The sequence below is a fragment of the Nicotiana tomentosiformis genome, chromosome 6 (genome assembly GCF_000390325.3).
Source record: "Nicotiana tomentosiformis chromosome 6, ASM39032v3, whole genome shotgun sequence".
NCBI lineage: Eukaryota > Viridiplantae > Streptophyta > Magnoliopsida > Solanales > Solanaceae > Nicotiana > Nicotiana tomentosiformis.
Genome location: NC_090817.1, coordinates 105,581,770 through 105,605,151, shown reverse-complemented (window position 1 = coordinate 105,605,151; position 23,382 = coordinate 105,581,770). Strand labels below are relative to the sequence as shown.

The following is a 23,382-nucleotide window of genomic DNA, read 5'->3' as shown; positions in this document are numbered from 1 at the left end:
AGTTAAGTGTTAGAAAATAGGTAAATAGGTTAATTTTACAAATTAGACTTGAGTTAAGATTTAATTTATTATGCTAAGTAATTTGTTTATAATTTAAAAATAAACAAAAGGAAACGAAAGAAAGGAAAAGAGGTCATTTGCTCTTCATTCACAACTCGGCCAGGCATTTCAGAGGCCTAGTCCCACTTCAACCCAGCCCAATCCCCACCAACTCCCAATCCAGTCCAGCTCCTAATAACCAAAACTACGTCGTTTTACTAACGATCAATCTTGGCCCTTGATTTCTTTGATCCAAGGGTCCGACACTAACCTTTCCCCTCCCTTTTAACTGTCATAAATCCGACCCCTATCCCTAGAGACCCATCTCACTACTTACCCTTCCTCTCTTTCATCTTTCACCCTCTGCCGCCGCCGTAAATCGCCTACGTCGGCGGTCCACCACCAAACCACCCCAAAATTATACCACATAATCCCCACAACTTTCTAAATCCTAACCCCTCATCAATTTCCCCAGAAAACCACCCAAACCTCACAAATTTCAGATCTTAGAAACGGCCAGCAGCCCTAGGTTCTTTCTTTGGATTTTTCAAGATCTCCAAGATTTGACTCGACCCGAAATTTGCATTGTTTGATTGTTCTCAATAAGAACAATCGAATGATGTTAATTTCGACTCGTTTCGAAAATATCGGAGTTGGTCGATTACCAATTTTTCTCCTGACCAGCATCTATTTGGCCTCAATTGGTAATTTCGTGACCTTTTTCTTTTTATTTCAGATTATTGTGCCTCAATATTAAACTCCAATTGATCCCTGTTTTGTTGGCATTTCTTCTTTCTGTTAAGTTCAGTTCAATTAGACATTTGACATATTATTTTGTTTGATTATACGTTTTGCATGTGTAGAATGATGGTAGAACAACATGATAGTTAGTTATAGGTTAATTAATCATGAATTAGTAATCACACCTTTGCATTAGGATTTATTTGTTTAATTGTTGATATTTTTGCATATGGTTACTCCGTTTGGATTTTCTTGATCTGTTTTCTTAGTGGTAGTTGTATGTAATTAACAGAAGTTAAAGGAGTCAAAGGAATTTGGGAAATCAGGGAATCTTAGGTGTTTGTTCAGGAAGCCTCTAGATACACACTGAAGAACCTTCAGAAATTCAGTTTTACACTCTGCATATTTATTCACTCATAAAGATACACACGGAAGAACCTTCAGAAATTCAGAGACTCTTCTTCATTTTCATTCTGGTTTTCCTCCTCTTTTTGAGTTTAAGGCTAGAAACAGAAAACAAGAAAAATTTTCAAGGCTGCTTTTTCTTCTCCACTTGCTACTGGTTTTACTCCATTTTGCTGGGATTTTGAGTTTGGCTGGCTGCTGGTTCTTTTGTTCTTGCTGATTTCTGCTGCTGTATTTGCTTTGCTGCTGCCGTTTTTGTCACATTTCAGAGACTTATTTTCTTTTGTTTTGGTTCTGTTATAACCAGGTATGTAGTTGAGTTCTGGATCTAATCAACTTGTTATTTCGCTTTTGTTTCGATCTATCTGTTAGAAGATGTTTAGAGTTGACATACACTCCATTTATGTAATGATTTAAGTTATGACAAACTCTAAAGCTGAGGGATGGATTTGAAGTCACTGAAAAGGGAAGTTTAAGTTGTGGGTTTAGTCGTATCTTATTCTGGGATGGCTATTATTGTAAACGACTTCTGTGTATATTGGAAAACGTTCATATTGTCGAGGTTTGTTATTAAAGTGGCCATATTAGTTATCTGCTTAGCTAAAATGTATTCTCTGTTTAATTGTGTGATTATCAAGTGCTTAGTTCTGCATACTCACTAAAAATGTATGGCATAAGTCTAAATATATATATATATATATAGTATGAGTCTGTTTAATCAATTCTTGATGTATTGGTTTGGCTTTTCAACGTACATTTGATATCTTTCAGTTAAAGATCAGATGAGTTAAATTCTTTGCAAAACACTTCCATTAATCTAAGATAGGATGTGAATTTCGTTGGGCTCGTTAAAAGACAGCTAAGGCTAGCTTTATCTTTCTGTTTCCAATAATTGATGCCATTCATTAGATAACCTCATATGCGTACATCCCATAAATTCTATAGCCCTGAGCTTTCACAAGTAACCTCGAATAATTAACTTATAAGCATCCTTAGAAATGCTTTTTAGGCACACTTTTAATCAAATTATCATGATTATGTGACACGATTACGATTAACATTCGTAGAAATGCTTTTAGGCGCGCATTTAATCTACTATCGTAATTGTGTACACGTTCGCGTGGCAACAACAACAACCGAGTGAAATCCGACTAGTGGGGTTTGGGGAGGGTAGTGTGTACGCACACCTTACCTCTACCCCGAAGAGGTAGATAGACTGTTTTCGAAAGACCCTCGGCTTAAGAGGACAAAAAGACAAAATAAGACAATATCAGTATAACAACATAAATCATAGGAAAAATAGGAACATGAAATCCATAAGAAAGATGCAAATCAAAAACGAAAAAAGCAAAAACAAAAACGATAGCTAGTAAATAGGTCCGACACTGAAACGCAAAATAGTAAGACACGATATTGCCACTAGCTAGCTTAGACAAAACCCTATCAGACTAGTCTCACAACGGTACAAAATAAGACAAGACTCAACTATTTCCTAACCTACAACCCTAATACTCGACCTCCACATCTTCCTATCAAGTGTCATGTCCTCGGAAATCTGAAGCCTGACATGATTATGATTTTCACAAATAAATCAAAATCCGCTTTCGCGCGACTTTGACCGAACAATCCTAAAATAATAAAGTGTTATTAATTATGTACACGTACGCGTGACGTGATTTTTAGCGCGCCAAATAAAACGGGTTTACACACATGTGGTTCGCTTCAAGATAATTCCATAACGCTATAACAAGTAATTTAAAAAGCGGTAAAAGGTAAATGCACATATGTTCTAAAATACGTAATTAAACAATTTAATTAAGCCAGGTATGATTAAAGCGACCGTGCTAAAATCACGGAATCCGCGAATGCCTAATACCTTCTCCCGGGTTAACAGAATTCCTTACCGGGTTTTCTGGTTTCGCGGACTTTAAAACAGAATCAATTTCCTCGATTTGAGATTTAAAATAAACCGGCGATTTGGGACACCATAATATTTATCCCAAGTGGCGACTCTAAAATTGAATAAAATAATCTCATTTCGAATAATGTCACTTTAATTGAAAAAACTCCCTATTCTTCGGAAAAAAAGGAGGGGTGACAATATAAATTTCTTTACACTATATTTATAAATACATACACACCTACAGGCTACAACATGCATACATATACATATATAGTAGTATCTATCTTTTTGGTTTCGTTCAGTTTCAGTTCAACTTAATTTTATTTAATACAGAACCGAAATCAAATATTATAGTTATTTTTTAAATTACAAAATCGAATCAAATTAAGGTACACACTGATTGAGTCAGTATTTTGTTCGGTTTGGTTTTTGACTGTTCTTGAATACCCTAGTGGCACCAGCACCTGAAACCATATTACTTCAAACCCTTCTGATTTTCTACTAGCACACCAAATCTCACAAAGCCACATTAGTCACAAGCTATTTTATTTATTTAGATAAAGGCATTTTAGTAGTGATTAACAAGGACATTGTTCTCAAGTCCAAGCAATAAATTGCAGTAAAGGCTGTATACAGATTCCAATTCCATAATGTGCTAACAAGAATACTACTCACAGATTGTAGTTAAATACACCAAACAATGATCCTATAGTTTCAGTATGAATATGAAAGCATGGGAACAGATGCTGCATCAAGAAAGAATGTGAAAATGGCAGTCTGCGTTACTCCAGTCATTTAGAAGAGGTAATAGCTGTGGCAGCAATTATTCTGATACTCCAAGGAATTGAGCAAAGCTTGGATATTTGGGCTCCCATCCGAGTTCAACACGAGTTTTTGAGTTGTTTAACTTCTTTCCTAAAGGATCATTAGTTCCTGAAAGAAAGACACATAACTGCTGAAGCATGACTCTTTAAGCAAACATGAGTACAGACTAAGGATAGAATCAGTTACCTACGAAACCCTCAAAATTCTTATCAAACTTTCCACTTTTATCGACCAAATCCATCACTTCCTGCCTGCAATGAGCACTAGGTAATACAACAATTTAGTGCCACAAGGATCTGAATATTTTGCTTAACCCAAACACACAGAGTATTCAAATTGGATGACCTGGATAAAGGGTGGTTGTCACAGCCCAAAAAGATCCGATCACGAAGTCTCTTCTTTAAGATGGTAACTGACAATGAAGCGGCATCCTGTTCGAATAGACAGATCAAAACATCAATATAATTTTACAAGCAAACATGATGTAAAACATAAATGCATAGTCACCTCATAATGAATAAGATTGAGGATGTGGTCAGGACGAATATCACAGATTCCTTTATGTAACCAGTATATATGTGCGCCTCTATCTGCTTTGTATTAATGGTTAAGGTAGGTGCAATTGTACACAAACAATAAAGATCTAAAAGCTCCACAGAAAGGAATACACCACTTGAAGCCCATAATCAAGGATATATAAAGGCCAGCCAATCTAACTACACAACCATCAAAGTCCAGCGCTACTTTCTCTGCCTTGAGAAGTACATCAGTTCTAGGACTCCTCCCTATTGGAACTATGGGACCATCCTGTACATTGACATTGAAAAGGTGTTTAGCTAATAAAAAGAAGGCTGCTGGAATAACACAAGACCAAGTCTTTTAAGTTATAAGCTTCATGAACTAAAATGCATCAGTTCCTCTCCAGAAAGGCAATTAAGAACACTGTATCCTAATTTTGACTACATAAATCACACCTTGAGTTAATCAAAACAAGAAAATGTTACTTGAATAATCGTTTTATAAGATCTAACACCTCATTTATTGCTCCGTTGTCAAAGCAGTCATATGGTGCAGAGCTTGAAGTAAATAGGAAAGAACCTTCGCCATTCCAGCTTAATGCAGCCTCCCTGCTCATTTCACACGCAAAAGAGAACTTAATTACAGGTGGCATTCAAATCAGTCACCTAAGCAAGCCTGAAGACAAAGCAAAAAGACTGGCAAGCAATAACGTGTGGAATATTAATAATTCTCAGTACCGTCTTAATACTGTCTATGAATTAAAGACTTCATACCATTATCAAAAGAAGAATATTAATAATTAATTTTCTGTTAAAAACACATCCTAACTAAGCAGAAATTAACAGAAAAACTAATAGGAGAACTCATATTGATGAAGAAAATATGTTCGAAAAGGATATTTATTACTACAAGCAGCATTATCCTTAAACTTTAGGAACACACAAAGAAATCATGCAACACAACTTTTAACAACTAAGCCTTAACCCAACTATTTGGCATAGGTCACCAACTAAAAATTTCCTTTTAACAAAACCAGAAACTCAAACACATTTTTGCTTATTAGTGCCCCACAAATTACAACAGTTTTTCCACTCTCCATCATGAAACATCCACATAAACTATTCACCTTGATATTGTTTTTTACAAGAAAATTTTCTATATCAGCATGATTAATGAGCCTCAGAAAATATGAAATTTGATATCAAATAATGCCATTATAGATAGTGACTTGCAAGAATTAATAACCTAACCTAAAACAAATATAAAAAAAAAAAACTTACCTAATGTCACAAACGTAATGCCATTATAGATAGTGACTTGCACGAATTAATAACCTTACCTTATGTCACCAGCGTAGTCTTCAGTCTGGGATGGAGGAGCACAGAATATAACATAAGGGAACTTGTAAGTCAGCTTGGTTTCTTTGGAAGATGGATTAATTCCCATTTTAATCAGTTCATCATGGTGATGGGTGGTCATTGTCTGCCCATATATCTGACAGCCTGGGTTTTCCTGCCTCATTAAAGGATCTACAAATATTAGCATCTTATTCACGAAGCACACCAAATAAGCAGCACACAAAACCGCCAGTCTGTTACACTTATAAGCCAAAGCCTCATACTCCAAATAACAATCTAATTTCAGAAAATAAACAGCAAAGGTTTCTAAAACTAACCCAACTTAACAAACAAGAAATGGTTGGATATGCTCATGTAACTTTTGAATGGGCGTAGAAAGTAGGCATTGTAGGGACACAGAAAAGTCATGTTCTTTCTATTCAAAGAACCATACCTCTCTCCATTTTTCAGCAACTAAACGGCCAAGAACACCAGGTCCAACAATCAGCAGGTCGTTCGCTCCAATGTTTACCCCAGACGAAGCCTCTAATTCTTCACTCGGAGCATCTTCAACAACAACAAATCACTCTAAATGAATAAAAATAGAGAAGATAAATTCATAAAAAGATGCATAATATCTTAGGAGTAAAGCATGAAACATTGTTGGTAAACATGAAGTCATCAGCATCTGAACAACCCCGTTCAATGGGACACTTGAGACTGCCTACTTATTTGGCCACCAATGACATAAATTCCTCTAAACATAACTAAGTCAAGACATGCATAAACATTCAATACTGCATAGGACTTGACCTAATTAACACCCTTTAAATATCTGATTGCTAAGAAACAACTCGAATATAAGTACACAGCTAAAAAGAAGCTAGAAATTAACGTATAAGCCTCGGGCAAGAGATACAAGTAAACGTGCAAGTAGATATGCAAATGAACTCTAATCGCACTGGACTAAGAAAAGTAGAAAGCAAAAGCTAGTCCTTTACAAATAAGCAACGCTTGATCAGCAAATTTGTCGTCCCAAAGCGGTAATTCGTAATCAGAATTATGTGGGGAGGTGATCACTTGTTATTCTGTGTCTCAGATTGTGTGTTTCCGAATTCGATATATATATATATATAGAGAGAGAGTACCAATGGCAGAGGAAGCGTTGACTTGAAGAAAATTGGCGGACATTGGAGGTGATGAACGCTTCCACTTGAGGAGAGCAAGATTAGGGATTGAGGGAAGTGAAGTTGAGAAGAAAGTGAGATTGGAAGTTTGAAGACGGACTCCAAATCCAATTCTGGTAGTTGCGGTTATGGACATGGTGCCCATTCGATGGATAATTGACATTTGAGTGGATAATTCTGGCTGTCTCTGTTATCAACTTCTTTCTATACTGGGCCGCTTTCAGTTGGGCCACACTCTATGCTCTCCAAAACCTTTTAGAGTGGGGATTTTTCATACATATAAATATTAAACTTATTTTCCCCAAAATAACTAAGTTTGTTATAAATAGTATTTTATTTATGGTGAATGACTATCTATTAGAGAGATTTTAGATTTTGTTACTTTGTGGCTAAGTTACTTTTCTCTATAAATATTCTATTGTAATTCATCTCAAATCAATAAAAATTCTACCTCTCTCTCTACTTTTCTCTGCAATACTCTTCTTTTTCTTTATTGTTTTATAACACGTTATCAATACTATTAGGTAGAGTACGGTTGTTTTAATTTATAGATATACTATTAATTGATTGTCTAATGTTTGAGAAATTAAACCACCCGTGAATAGAAGATATAGGAATTTGCATAAGGCTCTTACGTGAATGCATTGATATTCCTATACTGGGCAATCTGCTTTGGTCACTAGGCTTTGGGATACATGCATGATGCTCAATTTATACATAATATTGAGCTTAATGATTGTCAATTGTTCCATGAACTTCCTTTAGAAAAAAATTCTGGATTTAAGGTGAGTATTTTACCTTATTTTAAATTCTTGAAATTCCATAATTTGATTTTAAAACAAGGAAAGACAATAAATTTTGATTACAACTCTAATAGAGTTTGTAAGAAATTATAACCGCCCGAAGTGGTAAAATTTCTATATCTTGCCATTATCAAATTCATGTATGAATGTGAGCACAAGAAGTAGAAAACCGTTCCATTGAATTTGCTTCATTCTCGCTCCCTTAAGAGAATGCGGTAGTAGTATGTGATAAGTTTAAAAGAAGATAAAATTATTACCGTAAAGGTATCAATGGATGTGAACGTGACAATAGACGAAATTATAATCGTCATCATTGTGGTAATGAGAACAATAAGGATTCTCACAATAATCCTTCACTCTGTGAAAGTAATGTTTGTCATCGATTTGACCTGAGATTTTGTAAAGTCCATATAGATGATTATGGTCTTTTCATGATGTGAATGTGATAACATGTGATTTATGAATACATATTTATTCTTGGAAGAATATGAACGTGCTAGTGGTAGTGAATATACCATACTTACCTCTAAAAAAAGGTTTGAGATGAAATAAGAAAATAATTTCATTATTATGGCATGAATGGGCATTGATCACGTACTGATAAACGACTAAAAATGCATATTTTTTAGTGTACTTGAATCTCATAAATTATGTGGTTGCGGGAAATTACATGAGTTTTTATAGTGAATTATGCTCATTACGTGCATTCTTATGTGTAGGAGCAAGTTGGACGAAGAATGAGCAAAAGAAGTTAATTCGGGACCAAGAGACAAAAGAATAACTTTGCTTGTTCACTCTCGTGTGTACACGAGAGAGTGAACGAGCTAGCTGAGGAAAGCTTGAACAAAATAGTGAATTAAGGCAAAAAGGCATGGAAGTGCACGAGAGATCTAGAAGGAAAAGAAAAAGAGAATAACTTCGCTCGTTCACTCTCGCGTGCGTATGAGAGAGTGAACGAGCTAACCTAAAAAGGTTGTTCCGAAGTGGGCTTGTATTATTTCATACCATGCAAACCCTATCACATATAAATAGTCCTTAAACTCATTTTAGGAGGGAGATTTGACCTAAGGAGGCAAGAACACGCTAGGAGCAAGACGGAAAAATCTTCTACGAGTTTTTCACTTTTTTCTTCCAATTTTCCATTAGTGGTTATGAATTTTAGTATTGTAGTTTTACATACTATATCGAATAGCTAATTTGTTATCTAGGGTTTTGATGGAACTTTTTGTATGATAAATTCTTATTTTGTTTTTATATAATTGAGTCGTTGATTTTCTCTACTTGTTCAATTACGTGTTTATTGTTGTTGATTGAATGACCATCAATTGACTGTGCCTATTTAGTGTGTATTGCTTGAAAAAGGCTACACATTTAGGTAGTTATTGAACAAGATCACTCCTAACGTATGTGAGGAATCAATACAGAGGGTTTAAAGGTGGGATTAGGAATAACGAAATATTGGTGTGATCTTAGTGAGCGGTGAACTAGTGCCAACTGGCGTAGTTTGAAAGAATACGTCTAGTAAACTGTGATAGTTGCTCGAAAGAGAATTACGACACCCAAAGTACTCACGATCGGTAGAGAATGCTTAGGCGATATTATAAGAGTCGTAGCAGGAAGGTTTCCGATAATTGGAAAAATCATAACTCTAGGCCTCCTTAATCTTGTCTCCAACCCTTAACATCTCTAGTTGTTAATTTACTACTTTAATTTGTTAGAAAAAAGAATTTTAATATTTATAACTTAGAAATTGTTCGAACTTATTTTCTTAGTGATAGTGAATAGTTGTAGCTAAACTTTAGTTCTCTGTGGGATTCGACTCTGGACTCTCAAACCGGATTATATTTGCAGTTACCGCTTAGTCCTTTTTATAAAGCATAGTTGGGCGTGATCACATACCTATTGTGATTATGCCAAAATTTTATGGCAATATGATTATTATAGGACAAAAGTAATGAAAGCAACATATCATGCCTATAATGATTTTGACCATGACCATAATGTCATAACTTTCTCCTTGAAAGATATATTTACCATATGGATGTTGATAAATATGTGGTAATACAAAATTAATTGAGAGCTCTGAAAGATCCAATTATACTATTTTGGAGAAATAAAATTGATTATGAATAAGTTATTGTGTCGTAGTAAATCTCAAAAACTTTTATTGAGTTTCTAAAGTATTTGCGAAAATGATTGGTTATATTGAGACTATAAATAAAGGAAATATTTAATATCTTCTATTACTACAACTTGCAACAGGGTAACATGTATGTGAAAAACTACTCGCTTTTGTAACGACCTGATCGATCATTTTGAGATCTAGCACGTCGTTCAGCGGTTTGAGGCCTTGAGTAGATTCACTTCATGTATTATGACTTGTACGCGTGGTCGGGGTTGAATTTCGGAAAGTTCAGAGTTGATTCAGAAGGAAAATTCTCAATTCGGAAGCTTTAAGTTGGAAGAGTTGACCAAGGTTTGACTTTTGAGTAAACGACATAGGAATCAAGATTTGAAGGTTCCAATAGGTTCGTATGATGATTTCGTACTTGGGCGTATGTTCGGGTTGACTATCGAGTCGCCAAGGAGCATTTCAGCACTTATTGTGGAAAGTTGGCATTTTGAAGGTTTTAGAATTTCTTAAGTTTGGCTTGAAGTAGATTTTTATGTTATCGATGTCTGTTTGGGATTTTGAGCCTTGGAATAAATTCGTATCGTGATTTTCGACTTATGTGTAAAGTTTGGCATCATTCCGGAATATTTTGATATGATTCGGACGCGTTCGTCGAAGTTTGGAAGTTTGAAAGTTCAAAGAAGGATTTCAATCATCGATTCATCGTTTTGATATTGTTTAGTGTGATTTAAGGCCTCGAGCAGGTTCACATCATATTTTGGGACTTGTTGGTGTGATTGGACGGGATCCCGGGGGCCTCGGGTGTGTATTAGGATGGTTTCGGGTCATTTCCCCATGTTTTGCTAGTGCTGATGCTGATTCTAGTGTCGTTCATCGCGAACGCGTGGTAGTTATCGCGTTCGTGAAGAAGGATTTTTGGGGAAGGTGGAAATTGCTCATCGTGAATGTGATAGAGAGGTTGCGAACGCTGATAAGATCCTGAAGAACCTACGCGAATGCGACGGGGAGGTCGTGAACGCGGAGAAGGATCGAGAGCTGGGCCTGGAGCCTTTTAGCCTTCGCGAACGCGACACTTCCTACGTGAACGCAAAGGGTAGGGGTCTGTAGGCTTCGCGAATGCAACATGAAGGTCGCAAATGCGTAGAGTAAATTTGGAGGCAATGACTTTTTGCCTTCGCGATCGCGAAGGTGCTCTTGCGATCGTGAAGAAGGACGACCCTGGGCAGATTGTTTAAAATCGGGATTTTGCTCATTTCACTCATTTCTCTCTTGGTTTGGACGATTTTTAGAGAGCTTCAAGGGGAGGACTTTCATCATCTATGGCAAGGTAAGTTATTCTCACCTATTGTAATCAAAATGCATGGATTCTACAAGGATTTAAACATAAAAATTAGTAGAAATTGTGGGATTTTGAAGAAAACCTAGAATTTGATATTTTTAGATTTTTGCCACGAAATTGGACATGGAATTAATAATAAATTATATATTTGAGTTGGTAATGTTATGGGCAGCGAAGTATGAGGAAGGGCATGGCGGAAGGTGTCTCGCACTGGTTGAATCACTTGCAGGTCAAGTATGAAAAATAAATAGAGGTCGGGAAGTTGCTTAAAGGAGATGGTTTAACCGAAGTAAGAGTGGCAGATTAGCATATGGATTTTGTGGCAGGATAGCCGCGTGCTTTGAGAAAGTTTAGAGCGATTTGGGAATCGTGGTAAAAAAATGACTAGGTCTACGGATTGTATTTGGGATGATGGCTACTGTACTGAAGAACATGGAATATGGCAGAAAGGAGTTTGCTTGAAAGGAAGAGAGGTGTGAAAACTTGATTGTCGTTGGGATGCAACATAACTTCGAGTTTAGAATGTATTGTCGCACTTTTAATTGATGTCAATGGGGAATGAACGGACTCGTACAGCTGGTGGGCGAGCATGGTCTCAGGAGAGTTTACTGTATTCGTGGTAGTTGTACCTAGTGCAGCGCCGTTGGAAGATATCGGCATGGAATTCCACGGGTGGGTTATCTTCTGTGAGCAGGTTAGTGATTGCATGATGTTGACGAAGCTTCTGCGAAGAATAATAATTTCTACCCGGTAAGAGGTCGAATATATGATTGTGACTGATGATTCAGAATGTTCATGAAAAGCTTAACAAAAGACTTTGAGAATTTGGCGGGTTAACGGTGCGAGATCATGGTGATTGAGAGAGAGGAATCTTTGTGGGCCCTACATTATGTGATGGTAGCTTAAAGCTAAGTAGGGGAGCCCCACCGTCAACGATCAGATCACGTAATTGTCTGCTTGTGCTGCTTCTGGTTATCGGTGCATGGGTGGCTTATTTATGACTAAGGAAAGAAAACATGAGGGGTAATTCGAGCAAAGGATTTGATGAATGTGTGCTATATTTGGCCTTATCGATTCATGTTCAGATTTTTGGGAAGACTCAGAGTTTATGCTTCTAGTAGATGTGAGGTACAAGGAAAAATAATTCATCCGCTTGCTTCTTTGGGGGTGTTCATGTGCCGATAATGCACTAGAGTTTGGCTTATATTCGGGATCAAGTCAGAGCGGGTGACTCTCAACAGTGGTTCTAATAGGTTCGCTATGTGGCTGGAGATCGGGATTTTTGCAGCAGAGTGTGAAGAATACTTGGGAATTTTCTATGTTATCATTGGGTCTGCAGGGCAGTGTTGGAAAAATGGGAGAAACAACTTCGGATTCACGGAAGGTATTTCAGAATGAGTGTACCAGTTGGAGATTCTATTGTGCACATAAGGAGAGTATGAGATGATTCATGAATATTGAGACGATGTGGTATCGTGATGCGAGTCACTCTGGATGAGTGCAGATTTAGTTCGTTATGTTTTTGAATAGAGCTTGTATTATTTCTAAGGCAAGTCGAGAGTAAATTAGAAGAAGTTAAGTCAATTAGTAATGGTTGAATCAGCATGATTGTGGCAATGATCAGTTCCTTCAGCGTGTGAAGTTACACATGTGGTTTGTGGTTGTACGTGCGGGCTTGACAACCCCCATGGCTTGATTGATTTGGGGGGTATTTGATTTAAATAGCCCTGTTGTGTAAATGGATTCCGGAAGAGTCATGGCGGTTTAGATCATGACTTGAGGTTTGTATTTTCTGCGGTTTGGGAATTCAGTTACGTGTTGCATTGGTTTTTCTGAAATGAGCTAAGCGAAAGGTTTCTAGCCTATGAAGTATTTATTATTCTACTAGCAATTTAGGGGTTACGATGAATTCTTGTATTCTCGTGTAGCGGCATGATGGATGCAGTGAGCAGTATGGGAATTTGAAAATTGAGAATCAAGGTTGCGGTTCGGTGTTTATAGGAATGTCACGAGCTCGGATGAGCAGGGGAGAATTCAGATGTTCAGAGTAAGTTGGCATTTTCTTTAGTGTCACCTGAGAATGGTGTCCTGCGGAAGAAGCATTGTGTATTGATTTGCGGATTATGATTTGTCTTACAAGATTAGTACGATTGGTGGCATGGAGGTGCAAATTTTTCCACCTGGTGTGGAAGGTCATGGGAGCGTGCACGAGAAAATTGTATAAGTGTGTCATGTTAGTCATTTGACTATGAAAGATTAAAACCAAGTATGGAGATTTTGGTAATATCGCAAATGTGAGAGTTTATACATGAAAGGCATTCTATTCCTTGGGTTATGGACTATGTGAGTTTGTTTCGGATTGGGCGGCCATTCTTGTTTGTCATGGAAAAGGTTATTGTGGATCCTTGAAAGGTTATTAGCCCAGTATGGTATGATCAAAATTGGCTTGAGGTCCGTTGATAGGTCTAATGTGAATGTGTGCCCTACATCAGGCCAGATGTGTTCATTCAACATAATGTTGCTTATGGAGGAGTCTTCAGACATTGGATGTTATTCCCTTCGTCAGGATTATATGAGCACGATGGCTCTCAAGATGCAGGTCATTTATCGCACCTTAGTTGTGCTTGGGTTTTGTAGCATATGGCGCTATCCATCTCCCAGGGTTGTATTTTCGCACTTGTCGTACTTGTAGTCAATATTTGTTATTTCGTAGGTATAAGCATTATGGCTTGATGGGCATTTCCTTATTTATTATCATGTGTGGATCGGGTGGCAAGTCGCCACGGGTACATTATTTGGATCGGGTTGCACGCCGCAACGGTATCATGTTTGGGTCGGGTTGCACACCACGACGGTATCATGTGTGGATCGGGTTGCACGCCGCAACAGTGAGATGTTGAGTACGGTTCCCTATATCTATTGTTGTGTATTTTGTTTCTCATTCTCTAAGAAAGGTTCATAACATCTTTTCGGTTATTTTTTAGTTACGTAGGCTGGGTAGTTCTTTTCCAGAGTTCGTTTTTCCTTATATATCATATTCAAGGTGTGGCTTGTCGGCGCATTGATGGCATCATATGAGATCTTGGTCAGTGTTTGAGATGGCTTATTGCTGGAGCAGCTTGCACTGGGTGACACGAGGTTATTGGACCTGGGATCAGTGCGATCAGAGTTATGTAAGGTTTATTAAAGAACAAATATCATTATTTAGTTCAGAATGAGGTAAGGGTTCCTATCAGGAGGAGAGACTCCAGGATTTGTTGATTTGACAGGTAGTTATGAGTTTCTACACATATCTTATGTCGTGGCAGTATTGGAGGATTAAAACCGAGCTTATATGTGTTATGAGGTATGCTTCGGGCGCCGATTCAGTGAAATTTCAGCTGTTGTGCTTGGAGGAGGTTGCCTTGGACACATCTCTTCTATCGTGGCAGTATTGAAATTTAGTTCTAAGGCTTATTGGCTAGATAAAAGGGAGGACCTTCAGTCCGACTCGAGCTAATGTGCCCAACTGGGTTGTGGTGGCACGGGTAGGTGCACAAGGTATTGAACAGTGATTTTGGGGCAACTCCGGAGAAGTTCTTAATACGTTCGAGGGCGAACGTATGTTTAAGTGAGGGAGAATGTAACGACCCGATCGGTCGTTTTGAGATCTAGCGTGTCGTTTGGCAGTTTGAGGCCTTGAGTAGCTTCACTTCATGTATTATGACTTGTATGCATGGTCGGGGTTGAATTTTGGGAAGTTCAGAGTTGATTCGGAAGGAAAATTCTCAATTCGAAAGCTTTAAGTTGGAAGAGTTGACCAAGGTTTGACTTTTGAGTAAACGGCCTCGGAATCAGAATTTGAAGGTTCTAATAGGTTCGTATGATGATTTTGGACTTGGGCATATGTTCGGGTTGAGTATCGGGCCGCCCGGGAGCATTTCGGCGCTTATTTTGGAAAGTTGACATTTTGAAGGTTTTAGAATTTTCTAAGTTTGGCTTGAAATATTTTTTATGTTATCGATGTCCGTTTGGGGTTCCGAGTCTTGGAATAGGTTCGTATCGTGATTTGCGACTTGTGCATAAAATGGCGTCATTCCCGAATGTTTTGATATGATTAGGACGCGTTCGTCGAAGTTTGGAAGTTTGAAACTTTAAAGAAGGATTTCGATCGTCGATTCATCATTTTGATGTTGTTTGGTGTGATTTGAGGCCTCGAGCAGGTTCGTATCATATTTTGGGACTTTTTGGTGTGATTGGACATGGTCCCGGGGCCCTCGGGTGTGTTTCGGGATGGTTTCGGGTCATTTTCCCATGTTTTGCTGCTGCAGATGCTGGTTCTGGTGTCGTTCATCGTGAACGCGTGGTGGTTATCGCGTTCGCGAAGAGGGATTTTTGGGGCAGGTGGAAATTTTTCATCGCGAACGCGGATAAGATCCTGAGGAACCTACGCGAACGCGACGGGGAGGTCGCGAACGCCGAGAAGGATCGAGAGTTGGGCCTGGAGCTGTTTAGCCTTCGCGAACGCGATGCTTCCTACGCGAACGCGAAGGGCGGGGGTCTGTAGGCTTCGCGAATGCGACATGAAGGTCACGAATGCGTAAAGTACATTTGGAGGCAGTGACTTTTTGCCTTCGCGATCGCGAAGGTGCTCCTGTGATCGCGAAGAAGGACGGCCTGGGCAGATTGTTTAAAATCGGGATTTTGCTCATTTCTCTCTTGGTTTGGATGATTTTTGGAGAGCTTCAAGGGGGGACTTTCATCATCTATGGCAAGGTAAGTTATTCTCACATATTGTAAGTTAAATACATGGATTCTACAAGGATTTAAACATGAAAATTAGTAGAAATTATGAAATTTTGATGAAAACCTAGAATTTGGTATTTTTAGATTTTTGCCACGAAATTGGACATGGAATTGGGAATAGATCATATATTTGAGTTCTTAATGTTATGGGTAAAGTTTATCTTCAAAGAATTTCGGAACCCGGGCATGTGGGATCGAGAGTTGACTTTATTGACTTTTTGAGCAGAGTTGAGAATTGTTGTAAATTGTTAAATTGCAAGCATTGGAGTATATGTTGATTGATTTGTGCTTTGTTTAACTAGTTTCGGATCGTTTGGCCTTAAATTGAAGAGTTAGAGAGGCGTTGGAGCCGGTTATAGAACTTCAAAGGTAAGTCTCATGTCTAACCTTGTGAGGGGGAAACTGCCCCTAGGTAATATTGAATGTTATGTGCAACTAGTTGTGGGCGCTACATACACACAGGGTGACGAGAGTCCGTACGTAGGTAAAGCAATATTTATGTCCGGGTAGACTTAGGACTTTATTATGTGATAATCGAATTATTTGAACTCGTTCTGCTGGCTTAATTAATTAAAATTATAACAGAATTTGATTTAGAAATAAATATATGTATACTAGGCCGAGCCTTAACACTTTGAATTGTGGGCATGTTATTTGAGAAACGGTAAAGATTATATTCGTTCTGTGCTCGTGTACGGTATTGTAAACACGTGTCTCATAATTCAGTAACTTCCTTCCTTTCTTGTGGAGCGGGCCGAACGCCTCGACAGTATATAGATGCATATATGGATCGTGCCGCACGTCCCTCGGCAGTGTACATATTATTCTGGATCGGGACGAACGACCTCGGCGGAGTTGTGTGTTATATCGCTAGTAGTCCGAATGTTCATGAGATAAAAACCTTCCAATGATGCCCGGTATTTTGTGGTATTCCTTATTTATTTGGTATTGACACTTGGCATTTTCTGAGCTATTAAGGTAGATTGCAAGATCGAGAAATTTATATTTTAAAAGAAATAATTGAATTTTTTTGAAATTACATATTTACTCCACTATTATTGTGCACTTTATATGTGTTATGAATTATCATGTTATTTTTTTGGACCTCTAGTAAGTGTCGATGTCGATCCCTCATTACTACTTCTCCAAGGTTAGGCTAGATACTTACTGGGCACGCGTTGATTTACGTACTTATGCTGCACTTCTGCATTAAATGTGCAGGATCTGACAGGTTCATTTGATGATCACTTTGGCGCGTAGGTGCACATGTTGAGGAGACTTTATGTGAGTTTCATTCTGGACTACGCATCGCAGTTTACTAAGTATCCATTGTACTATTCATTTTATTCTGTCTTATTACATTCGGACAGATGTTATATTGTTCTTGTCCCCTTAGAAATTTGCTCATGCACTTGTGACACCGAATTTTGGTAGGGGTGGGCATAATACCGACCGAACCGAAAAAACCAACCGAACCGAAAATTTTGATTTATTCGATTTCGGTTTTCGATTTATTCGGTTGGTTTGCGATAGTTTTAAAAAGTTCGATGTTCGATTCGGTGATCGATTTTAATGGTTCGATTTTCGGTTAAACCGAAAAATTAAATTTTTTTACTAGTTATTTTTACTCTTAGTCCCTTACCGTGTTACTCTTTCTTAGCCTTAAAGCCCAAAACTAATTCTCAACCTAAAGAAGCCCAATCCATTGGATATTCTAACACAAATACAACTCCAATAATATATCCGTCCACTTCTTAATTCTCCTTGCTTATTTCTTTCTTCCACCCAAAAAATTCTTAATATGTTTGTTTGAAGCACCAAATTGAAAAAGATAGAAAAAATTTAATATGATTAATTCATACTATTGAAGTTCCTGACTTGCTGTTATGGTAATTTGCTTGGATCTCCACTCTATACATTAGTTAGATATAGAGTTTTAAATTTTCTTCCTTCCCTTGTTTTTCCTTCTCTTCACTTATTCACAGCCCCATCCATAATTCAAAAACTTTTAAGAAAAAAGAAACTAAAAATAAATCAAAAGGAAGAGAGTAAAGGAAAAGACCAAAATAAAAAAAAGGAAGAACATTCATAAAGCATTGCATTAGTTGTTGATTAATAATATTATTTCGTGAATGAAGTATATATATATATACCGCAAACTTCTAAATTCTATATATGGACAAACATAAATGAAGTTTACTTTATATTGGATCATCCATAATAAATAAAATTGATTAGTAACCCAAAAATATAAATCACATCTCAAACTCTTTAATTAAGTTAGGCTTCCATAACTCTTGCATAAAGATTCTTATCTTTTTAGTGTATTTGATGGGATTTCTTATTTCTTTTTTCTTTTTCTGTTAACAAGTAATCTATTTTCATTGTTTCGTACTATTTTTGCCATGGCTTGAAACCGAAAAACCGAACCGAACATGAATAAACCGAATCGAACCGAAGTTATTATGGTTCAGTTTTGGTTATTAAAATCACAAACTGAAAACCGAATCGAAATTCTACAAAATCGAACCGAACCGACTGATACCCACCCCTAGGTTTTGGGGGTTCTCTTCGGATTATTCATTATTGTGGTTCGTGTAAATATTATTATTTACTTTGTAAATTCTTTTTTATACTGTTCAATTAAGGAAAATTATGATTTCAAAAATACTAAAATGAGTAAATAAATTGGTAAATCATCGCTGGCTTGCCTGACGGCGGCGTTAGGCGCCATCACGACCTATAGTGAATTTTGGATCGTGACAACTTTATTCTTCAGTTTGTACTACACAAATAAATGAATTCCACAATAAAGTAGAAGTTTATTGATATAAAAATTCATCCATAATAAACTTGAAGTTTATTAATAATTGCACATGTCATGTTGTAAACCTGAAGTTTATCAATATTGATAATTTATCCAGTTGGCATAATTAGTTTAGCCATGTTAATTTAAGTATGATGTGCAAAAATAGAAGAAAATTCACATCGGTAAATATTAAAGAACTAGAAAGTTCTTTATGAAGTCTCTTATGTTACTTCTTCTCATTAATTAATAGACCAACTAAAATTGGGATTGAATCCCTTGAATTCTGGAGTTTATCAAAGGTGAATATAAGTCTATTCACTTGCCATGTAAACCTTATAAAGATGCATCTATGAGATGGTTACATGTGCGATTATTATTAACCCGCAATCTGGTGTTGCGAGGTAACTTGATCAATAATTTAATTTAGAGCATAATTTTTAGATTTTCTATTCAAGACACTTCATCTTGATAAGTTGGTTTATATCACAGTTGGTTTAACAAAATAATTTATTGAGTGCCTTCACTTAATAGCTAAACTATTGCGTATGAGAACAAAGTTATCTATATCAGTTTGATATACGTTATATACGAAAATATATTACATTCTCCCCTCACAAGTGGTTCGGGGTCATGAAGCTAATAATTCTATCTTATAATTATTGATGTGCGATGTATATTTTGATTAGCACCATAACGCACAAATGTGGGTTTTCAAAATTGAGGAAGCAAGTTAGTTTTTCTAACATGAGGGGTGTAACGATCCTGCCGGTCGTTTTGAGTATTACAACCATGCTTCCCTATTTACTGCTCAATTTATGCTTTACAGATATTATGTGACTCGCCAGGGTGATCGGTTCGGGTCCGGTGAGGTTTTGGAATGAATTGGAACACTTAGTTCCAAAGTTTAAAACTTAGGTTAAAATAGTGTCTGGATATCGACTTATGTGTAAATGATCCCAGAATAGAGTTTTGATGATTCCAATAGTTCCGTATGGTAATTTTGGACTTAGGAGCGTGTCAGAAAAATTATTTGGAAGCCCGTAGCTAAATTAGGCTTGATATGGCTAAAATAGAAATTTAAGTTTGAAAGTTTGACCGGGGAATTAACTTTTTGATATCGGGGCCGAAATACGATTCTGAAAATTGAAATACCTCCATTATATCATTTATGACTTTTATGCAAAATTTGAGGTCAATCGGACTTAATTTGCTAGGTTTCAGCATCGAATGTAGAATATTTTGACATTGTTTATTTGAGAATAAATGGTATCACATTAATCAAATGAGCTCCAAATTAAGATTTGATTGAATCATTAGATCCGTATTGAAATTTTGGAGCCATAACAAAAAGAATTATCGAATTCGGACATCGTATGAGAGAGTTATGCCCATTTTCGTGTCAAAAAATATTTTCTATCGCCGCCAGCGTCCAGGGTAGCATGGGGCGCTAACCCTGGCGCTGGGAATTTTTGGAATTCTGGAATGTGCGCCACAGGCAGCGCCCCACGCTACCTGTGGCGCTCGAAAATGTCAGAGGCTCTATAAATGGGGGTTTGGCCATTTTTGACATAAAAATAATTGGGGAGCTCGGTTTGGGCGATTTTCAGAGGCAAATTTCACAAATTGGACTGGGGGTATGTGATCTTAACTTGATTTGGTCCGTTATTCATGAATCTAACATTATTTCCAGTACTTATTTCATGATTTGGGGGATTAGAATAGAAATTTTCCAAAAATTGATTTGAGGGTTTGAAGGCCGAATCAGAGTCGAAATTTAGTAATTTTTGTATGATTGGACTCGTGGTTGAATGAGCATTCATATTTTTTGGGTTTTGAGACGTGGGCCCCACTGTTGATTTTTGAGTTAATTTCGGATTTATTTGTGAAATTTAGCATTTTCATATGGAATTGATTCCTATACCTCGTGTTGATTGTATCGAATTATTTTGACTAAGATTCGAGGCGTTTGGAGGCCGAATCGTGAGGAAAAGGCTTATTAGAATAAAGAATTGCTCGGATTGAGGTAAGTAACAGTTCTAAATTTGGTCCTGAGGGTATGAAACCCCGAATTCTGTGATATGTGATTGGTTTTGAGGTGACGCACGTGCTAGGTGACGGGCGTGTGGGCGTGCACCGTAAGAATTATGACTTGGTCAATTTCATGGATATGTGTTGTTGAATAAATTGTTGCTACTCATATATTTTTCCACGTATTACAGAAATTGAACTATAAATCATGTTTAAACCATGTGTTGATACTATTGGGACCCACAAAGGTCGTGTACATGTTAAATTATCTGTTAAATTACTATTTTGTACTCAGTCACGGTTTTACTTGCATATTACATATCAGTCTCTCTTGTTCATTATTGATGCATCATATCATTATTGTTGGGCTGCTCATTATGATTTCTGAGAGCTCGAGAGACTGGAGAAGTTGATGACTGAGTGAGGCCGAGGGCCTAATTGTGAGGATATTTATGGGATCGGACTGCATGCCGCAACATGATTTATTGATTTATGCCATGATTGACTTATTATAGCGCTTGGGCTGAAGGAGCCCCTCCGGAGTCTGTACACACCCCCAGTGAGCGCAGGTACCTACTGAGTGCGAGTGACGAGTGCCGAGTACCGAGTGCTAAGTGATTGAGAGGAATGCGTGACTGTGAGGAATGAGTGACTGTGAGGAATTAGTGACTGGGAGGAAAGAGTGATTGTGAGGTTGGAGTGAATGGGAGGACTGAGTGACTGTTACTCTAAGAGGATGCATTGATTTCATTATTGCTGCACTTCAGTTGTCATATATCACTGTTTTGGAAAACTCTGAAAGATATTATTTCTGTTTCAATCAAAATTTGATATGAAATTGCTGTGGAGTTTTAAATGTTGAACTTGAAAGCATGCCTACCTTTTTATGTTGGAAAGTACTGTATTTGGACTTAGCTGTGAAGCTCATCACTACTTTCAGTTCTTTATTTATTATTGTTACTTACTGAGTTGGTTGTACTCATACTACACCCTGCACTTCGTGTGCAGATCTAGGTGATCCCGGACATAGTGGGTGTTGATTCTTTCGCACGGTTGATTTTCTAGAGATTCAGAGGTTACTGCCGTGTTTTGCAGACCTTGTCTCTCCTTCCCTATCTCTTGTTTAATGTATTTGGTCTTAGACTATTATAGATCGTGTTTTCTAGGCTTGTAATGTATAGATACTCATGTACTCAGTGACACCGGATTTTGGGAATATGTTTTACCTAGTATTTGTGAGATTTTCTATTAAACTTAATTATGATGTTTTCCGTATTTAAAAGATATTGTGGGTTATTGATGATGTCGGCTTGCCTAGTATTGAGATAGACGCCATCATGACGGGTGAGATTTTGGGTCGTGACAAGGGAAAGACAGGATAAACAGTTAAGAAAAAGTTACGTGGAATGAATTATCATTTGTGCATCTAGATCCTCAAATACGATAATATGAACTTGAAGTTCATAAAAAGATAATTCATCTGCAATATATTGCAAAGCATGCCAGACACATTTGCTGACCCAAAGAAAGTAACTATATTCTTACAACAAATGCTCCTATTAGAATAAGTCCTAGAAGGACAAAGTCTTTGGTAGCTTAAAGCGCATAGATAAATCGGTTCCAAATAAAATTCTTGATAAAATCTCAGGATATGTTCAAGTACCTGAAAATATGAATGAAAAGATCTCTATGTTATGTCTTTATGAAAAAAAGGAGGTTGGTACCGATATAAAATATTCGTCGACTACATATATGATAACGCTAAGTATATATGAGGATCTTAAGTCTGGATAAACAATTCAAGTAAAATTAGTTTCATATGAAAGACATATAATTTTGGACCTGCAGTTCAAACACTTGAAAGTATAAAGTCAATGGTGTGTGCAATCACTTTTATCTATCTTATATGTCTAGCATGACATGAAAACTTGATATGCATCTAAAGTCTATTTATACGGCTTATATGACTTAACTTATATAAAAATCCCTAAAGGATTTGAATCGCTTAAAGCATATACAATTCTTGGTCCTGAAGTACCACATCCTAAGTGCAATTTGTGCACATATGTATCTTGTTATAACTATAAGCATGATAATGTGATAACGGAAATTTTTATCTCTATGGAGATATTGAAAAGTCCATTCCACGACATTATATGAAGGCATTACATATCTATCAAGAATGATGATTTCAAGGTGAAACATATTCGTTCAAATGATAATATGACTGATTTCTTCACCAAATCTCTACCGGCGTCAACCTTCAAGAAGCTAGTGTACAAGATTGGGATGCGAACACTTAAAGATGTAAATTGATGCTCTCATTAGGGGGAGTTAATACGCGTTGTATTCTTTTTTCCTAACAAGGTTTTGTCCCACTGTGTTTTTCTCACAAGATTTTTAACGAGGCAACCAAAAGACAAATTATTAAACATGTGTACTCTTTTTCCTTCACTAAAAATTTTTTCACTGGGTTTTATTTTAGTTAAGGTTTTAACGAGGCATATTATCTGTTGAATAGACATTTA

At 37.1% G+C, this 23,382-nt stretch overlaps 1 protein-coding gene and 1 long non-coding RNA gene across 2 annotated transcripts; one reads left to right on the top strand and one right to left on the bottom strand.

The window, feature by feature from the left end:
* Window positions 1-235: 235 nt before the first annotated feature.
* Window positions 236-1,791, top strand: LOC104118753 (uncharacterized). Its single transcript, XR_691309.3, has 2 exons — window positions 236-743; window positions 1,493-1,791. It is a non-coding gene; the product is annotated as an uncharacterized lncRNA (long non-coding RNA).
* A 1,887-nt stretch (window positions 1,792-3,678) lies between these two features.
* On the bottom strand, window positions 3,679-7,131 carry LOC104118754 (uncharacterized). Its single transcript, XM_009630094.4, has 9 exons — window positions 6,918-7,131; window positions 6,224-6,336; window positions 5,772-5,944; window positions 4,947-5,040; window positions 4,610-4,720; window positions 4,421-4,510; window positions 4,259-4,344; window positions 4,100-4,164; window positions 3,679-4,021 (listed from the first exon to the last, which is right to left on the bottom strand). Exons 1-9 carry the CDS (start codon window positions 7,117-7,119, stop codon window positions 3,912-3,914), a joined length of 1,044 nt encoding a protein of 347 aa, XP_009628389.1. The 5' UTR covers window positions 7,120-7,131; the 3' UTR covers window positions 3,679-3,911.
* Window positions 7,132-23,382: the final 16,251 nt, after the last annotated feature.